The sequence below is a fragment of the Poecilia reticulata genome, linkage group LG21, assembly GCF_000633615.1.
Source record: "Poecilia reticulata strain Guanapo linkage group LG21, Guppy_female_1.0+MT, whole genome shotgun sequence".
Taxonomy (NCBI): domain Eukaryota; kingdom Metazoa; phylum Chordata; class Actinopteri; order Cyprinodontiformes; family Poeciliidae; genus Poecilia; species Poecilia reticulata.
In genome coordinates, this window is record NC_024351.1 from 1,022,946 (window position 1) to 1,029,022 (window position 6,077).

General features: G+C 47.9%; 2 protein-coding genes across 3 annotated transcripts in view; one reads left to right on the plus strand and one right to left on the minus strand.

The window, feature by feature from the left end:
- vipas39 (VPS33B interacting protein, apical-basolateral polarity regulator, spe-39 homolog) overlaps positions 1 to 4,050 on the minus strand; it is a 6,225-nt gene extending 2,175 nt beyond the window's left edge. Inside the window, exons 1-13 of one of the 2 annotated variants that reach the window (XM_008397059.2) lie at positions 3,951 to 4,050; positions 3,539 to 3,631; positions 2,923 to 3,025; positions 2,708 to 2,845; positions 2,436 to 2,474; positions 2,300 to 2,364; positions 2,175 to 2,231; positions 2,006 to 2,098; positions 1,191 to 1,224; positions 1,016 to 1,118; positions 892 to 919; positions 327 to 400; positions 133 to 208 (exon numbers count right to left, since the gene is read on the minus strand). In XM_008397059.2, coding sequence (XP_008395281.1) covers positions 133 to 208; positions 327 to 400; positions 892 to 919; positions 1,016 to 1,118; positions 1,191 to 1,224; positions 2,006 to 2,098; positions 2,175 to 2,231; positions 2,300 to 2,364; positions 2,436 to 2,474; positions 2,708 to 2,845; positions 2,923 to 3,025; positions 3,539 to 3,631 — 903 coding nt within the window. In that variant the 5' untranslated portion in view covers positions 3,951 to 4,050. The other variant, XM_008397061.2, reaches the window with a different exon arrangement.
- A 185-nt stretch (positions 4,051 to 4,235) lies between these two features.
- Positions 4,236 to 6,077, plus strand: part of LOC103457110 (activator of HSP90 ATPase activity 1) — a 3,623-nt gene continuing 1,781 nt past the window's right edge. Inside the window, exons 1-6 of the mRNA XM_008397058.2 lie at positions 4,236 to 4,543; positions 4,887 to 5,077; positions 5,153 to 5,235; positions 5,309 to 5,426; positions 5,510 to 5,607; positions 5,680 to 5,817. Of these exons, the coding sequence (XP_008395280.1) occupies positions 4,326 to 4,543; positions 4,887 to 5,077; positions 5,153 to 5,235; positions 5,309 to 5,426; positions 5,510 to 5,607; positions 5,680 to 5,817 (846 nt within the window). The 5' untranslated portion in view covers positions 4,236 to 4,325. The remainder of the gene's footprint in view (positions 4,544 to 4,886; positions 5,078 to 5,152; positions 5,236 to 5,308; positions 5,427 to 5,509; positions 5,608 to 5,679; positions 5,818 to 6,077) is intronic.

Here is a 6,077-nt window from a genome sequence, read left to right on the forward strand (position 1 = left end):
ACAGACTGGGAACAGACTGGGAGCAGACTGGGAACAGACTGGGAGCAGACTGGGAGCAGACTGGGAGCAGACTGGGAACAGAATGGGAATGTTCATGGTGACCAGTCAGAACCAGTCTGACCCGGTTCTGACCTCGATGATGATCTGCCGCTCCAGCAGGGTGTAGTGATCCTGAACGTGATTTCCGTCTTCGGCACCGAACTGGAGGCTGGAAACCAACGAAACTCATGAGAACGTAAACAAACAAACAAACAAACAAACAAACAAACACTTCCTGAGTTATTAATAATTTCTTCCTTTCATTCCCTCCCTCCCTCCCTCCTCACCTGAGGCAGCTCTTCAGGAAGTCCCGCCTCTTGTTCTCATCCGCTATGTTCTTGTAGTCTTTATACTGCAGCAGCTGTTACCATGGAGACAGTCAGTCAGGCGAGCTCGTCCATCTCGTTTACCGTTGGCATAAACAAAATAAAGAGCAGACCCCACAATGGAAATATGGCGGCCATCTTGGAGAGGTCATCCCCCCTGCTTGGCTAACAGCAGAAGATGCTTCAGCACTGCTGGATATTTCTGTTCAACATGTTTAGAATCTAACTAAAAAATAAACATGATTTGATGTGTAGTTTATAAAATGCTTGTTATGCATCAAATAAAAATATTCTGTTAATATTTTATTCTGTTAACCCGACTAATAATGTTTAAACATGATTAACCATGAATTGATCCAATTCAAAAATACTTTTAAAGAAAACAAACATGTCCTGATGCACATGGCTATGATAGCTGTGTGCATCTGAGTTATGAATGATTAAATGTGAGAGTAGAGCAGTCGACCTCTCCAAGATGGCCGCCCTGCAGCAGGTCAGCATCTACTCTTTACAGCTGATGACTTACAGCAGCTTCCTCTGTCCGGCCCAGCGCCCTGAGGAGCAGAAGAAGAAGAAATGAGATGCAAACAAACAAACAGAGATTTCAGGTGAATCCAGGTGAATCCAGGTGAATCCAGGTGAGTCCAGACCTCAGCAGCTCCAGCAGCAGCCTCTGCTCTCGGCTCTCTGTCAGGTAGTGGATGAAGTGCCTCAGCGCCGTCTGCCTGGACTCCAGCTCCCGGAATAAAACCTCTGAGCAGAAAAACCCAAACGGTGAGAAAGAGACGTTCAGCCGGCGGCAGCAGAACCGACGGAGAGACTCACCTTTACACAGCGTCCTCTTCAGGTAGATCAGAACCTGCAAACACAACCTACTTCAACAAGTCGGCACGAAGTTTTCACAATCAGCTGACGATTATTTCAATAACGATTAATCACGATTAATCGTTTCAGCCTCACTATCAACCCAAAATATTGCTCCAAATTAAGATATGCTAACATAAATCACAACTGTTAGCCTTGGCTAGCTGTATGTTAGCATTTTGCTTCCACAACCGTTAGCTTTGGCTAGCTCTGTTAGCATTTTGCTTCCACAACTGTTAGCCTTGGCTAGCTGTGTTAGCATTTTGCTTCCACAGCTGGTTTATTTTGATAACGATCATTTTTATGATTCATGACCAGTTGGTGAATAAAACTGAATCATATTTTTACTAAAAAAATAGCAAAACGTTCAGCTTTACAGCGTTAGCTAGCCTGCTGCTATTAGCTAGCCTGAATCTGCATCATTTTCTATGTAAGAAATGATTTTGACTGTAATTACACATTGTTTCCATTTTATTTGAACTTTTCTACAAATTAATGTAATATTGATTATATAAAAGCTCTCTAAATAAATTTTGAGTTTTGCTAACAGCTAAATGTTCATCAATAAGCTAACTTTAGCCAGAATGAAATGATTTATTTACATTTCTGTTAAAGATTTTGAGTCGTTTCTTTCATATTTTGAAATATTTGCTGCTTTTTCTTGTCAATAATGTTGACAGAACAACGTTTTTATTAAGTCAGAACCAGCAGCTCTATGTGATTGGGTCGTTATGAACAAAGTTTTTCGGATTGGTGACGATGAGTCGGAACTTTACGGCAGTGATGGCGTTCCCGTCGTGGGCGGCGACGGCCAGGTCCAGCAGCAGCAGTTTGTCCTGCAGGGAGCGGAACTTCTCCAGAGTCACGCCCTGCGGGCCACAAACAGGAAGGGTTCTGGTTCTGGTTCTGGTCGACCCGCTGGGCGAACGCCGCCGGGTCGCTTACCTTCCCCTGCTGCAGCCTCTGAACCGTCTCCTCTGCCGACCAATCGCTGACCAGATCCTAGTGACATCATCAAGAGAAATGAGGAGGAAAACAACAGAAACCAGATTACTCTGTAATCAGATTACCTTGTACTCTGATTTGGGTTTCCGCAGCTCAGGAGTGTAGAGGCGTAGCGACGAGTCGCCGAGGACTGAAACGGAACAACATTAGCATCGCTACGTGACTCACTGACTCGTTCGTTCGTTCGTTCGTCTGACTCACCGTCGTTGAAGGTCTGCAGGTTTCCTCCTTTTGGTTTCCCTGGAAACAGAGCAGAGGTCGGTCACATGACCACTCCGGCAAATCGATTTCATCGATTAATCATATTTTTGTTTGGTACAGATTTGGTTGTGTGCGATGTCCTGTAGGCTTCGCCTCCAGGTCATGTGACCAGATGGCTCCGCCTCCTGGTCATGTGACCAGATGGCTCCGCCTCCTGGTCATGTGACCAGAAGGCTCCGCCTCCCGGTCATGTGACCTGATCAGGGTCTCACCTTTGAACAGAGAGCTCAGAGAAATGCCCGACTGGCTCTTGCTGAGCGACGGCGTTTCCGTGGAGATCTTGGGGAAGGCGGGCTCTCTGTCTGCCCTCTGATTGGACGCCGCCATCTCTTTGACGGACCATGATATACCTGAGCACACAGGAGCCACAGGTGAGCAGCCAATCAGAGCAGAGGACCCCCAACGGTTGGGAGGGAGGCGGACTTACTGCCAACAGGTTCTCCGCTCCAGCTGACCCGCTCCCACTCTTCCTCATCGTCTTCGGCCAGCAGGGGGCCGATTCTGTTCACCGCCTTCTTGGTCTCCTTCAGCTGAACTCGGCCAACAAAATGTAAAAAATCATGATTACAAATCTAACATTTCATAACTTCAATCTGTGAGGAGGAAAAAATAATAATCTGAAAAGTGCAGCATGCTTTTGTACTCAACCTGATCATTGTTTATTGTAAAATAAACTGATTGATGGAGAACATCTGAGAAATCGTGCCAAAGATTCTCAGTTGTAATAGTAGGTCTAAACTTTGACTAGGCCATTGATCTAAACCAGGGATTGCCAATATAAAATTTTTTTTATTTAAAGGACATTACATTTTTTTAATCATTTAATGATACATATATAAATAATTACACATGTATTTCACTGTATATTTCTGTGTGTAATTTTGTCAATCCACCCTGTTGGTCGACACCATTAAATACACTGAGGGTTTGCCATAGAACCGGAGGATCTGGACTTTCGGCAGCTTTGTTTCTGTTTTTGACCCATAAACCGAACCCGAACCTCTCCTCGCGCTGTTGGGTTCTGGTTCTGGTTCCGGTCTTACCGCGCTCAGCTCATCATCTGCATCATCGAAAGTGAAGGCGTTGTACTTGCTGCTGTTCCAGTAGTCTTCCTCGTCCGCCTTGCTCTTCATCATCTGGACACACAGAACCAAACCGAGCTTACAGAACCCTTTCCGGACCAGTGAACTCACACACGGTCCGGTTCTGGCGCTGACACTGGACCCGACGCTGTGATGATGCGTTCAGGGCCAGCAGTTTATTCTGACGGGCTGTATTTTGATTTGTTAGCATGCTAGCAGGCTAACAAATGACACAATCTAAGTGGTTTTCCCCGCCGTGACATACCGCAGGAACAGTGACGTCATCTTGGGGTTTAATGACGTAACAATAGGCTTCACAAAAACCCACTGGATATGAAACGGTTATCGATCCGGATCGATCAGCTATTATTACCTTGTTCACCTGACGTTGCTCCTCAGTCTCTCTTCCGGAATTCGACGTCACAGCTTCCGGGTGCGCGGGGGCTTCTGGGAGTTGTAGTGGATACACGCCGCCTTCCTTAACAGAAACAAATCTTGTTGTTCTTCTTCTCCTGATGTTATTGGCGCTACAGGAACAAATCGTTCCTCTTCATCTTTCTTCTCCTTCTGTCTTATTGCCGAATCCTGACCTTTGACCTTAACTGAGCCAATCAAAGCTTTAGAAGTGGTTCTGTGAGTCTGTGGCCTCCATATTGTTATTAAGATGGGCTGATATTTAAATACTTGGAAACCATTTTTTTCTCGTGCTGTGTGAACCATCACAGCTGCTTTTGTTTTGTCAACCTGCATGTGGTTTTATTTTGAAAGTCTGTGTGGCGAGCAGCAGCTCAGGTTTCAGCTGCTGTGGGTCAAACCTCAGACTGAGGGACTCCCAGTCCAGTTCTGCTCCTCTGGATCGATCCGGTCCGGAGTTTATCCATCATCGATGGCCAAGTGGGGGGAAGGGGACCCTCGGTGGATCGTTGAGGAAAGAGCTGATGCCACCAACGTCAACAACTGGCACTGGTCAGTGAAACACTGAGGCTTTTATTTTGAAATTCTAGCATTAGAGAGTTTAAATGTTTTCACCTTTAAAGTTGTGTGAAAGTTTCTAAAAGCTAATATGAAGACCATTCCTGGACCTGAAGGCAGAAACTGCCGAACTGGTCTCCATGTTGGTTTCCATGGTTACGCTCAGACAGAAGCAGAACCCTCCAGAAAGACCCGAGGGGTAAATTTGGAGGGTTATTTTAGGGTGGCAGCGTTATGAGACCCGGCAGCTCGGCACATGTGCAGATATTTTTAAACGCTGTGATGTCAGAGGTGGGCGGAGCCTGTTCGCTCACCCTGCTCCCGTCTCCCCGGTCAGGACGGAGCGGGACGTCACGGCCTGGTCTTCGGACCGCCTCCGTCAGCTGCTGCTGGGCGTCCGGGTGGAGGGGTCAGAGGGCGTCTGCGAGGTCACAGAGGTCAGCAGGCTGGACGGAGAGGCGTCCATCAACAACCGCAAAGGAAAACTCTTCTTCTTCTATGAGTTCCAACTGAGGGCCAACTGGTTAGGTCTGTGATGTCACTGATGATGCAACACCACTGAGGCTCCTGATAGGGCGACACTGATGATGTCATTCATTCCAGGGACGTCCTGCAGTGGACTGACGTACCGAGGGACCATTGACGTCCCCAACCTGTCCGATGAGAACGATGAAGACGACCTTGATGTGAGTCAGTTGACCTTCGGCCTTGCACTCGTCCAGCCGCCTTGCTGACGTTGAGTTGCTCCGTTTGGTCCAGATCTCGGTGTGTCTGTGTAAGGACCAGCCCAGCACCGCGCTGCTGGACCTGATGAAGAGGTCTGGTGGCAAGGAGGTCCGCAGGGTTCTGGGCCAGTACGTCCGTGACCTTAAATCAGGTCTGCTGTCCACAGACGGTCACCGCCAGGTATTTAGGCAGGGATAATGAACGTCACAGCAAAGGTGACCTTTAACCTCTCAGATTTCAGTCAGGGGATGATCCTTCCCACTGCTGATGGGCAGAAACCATCCACACCTGTGGCGAGCAAGAAGAACCAGGTCAAAACCAGTAAAACTCAGGTACTGTCCACCTGTTGTCCCGACCCAGCTGATTCTGACTGGACCTGAACATCGTCTCCATGTCGTCCTCAGGTTAGCTCAGACGCTAAGCGCTCGTCCAGCCCGGCTACCTGTCCCACAGGTGTTCGCATCCAGACCTGCAGCTTCAGCCTGAGGGAAACGTTCCATACCTCTGCTGATGAACTCTACAGGACCTTCATCAACCAGGAGGTACCGACCAAACGGACCCAGCTAAGGAATCACAAGGTTGACAGTGGTGGCCGATGCTAACTAAAATGTTAGCTGAGCTAACCCTACAGCGCTGCGCCGGTGGGGCTGTTTGCCCAGGGAACCAGAAATCCTTGGACTGCCTCTGAGGGCTGCCAACATGCATTTAGCGAAAGCTAACGCTAAAGTACAGCGAAAGCTAACGCTAAAGAACAGCGAAAGCTAACGCCAAAGAACAGCGAAAGCTAACGCTAAAGAACAGC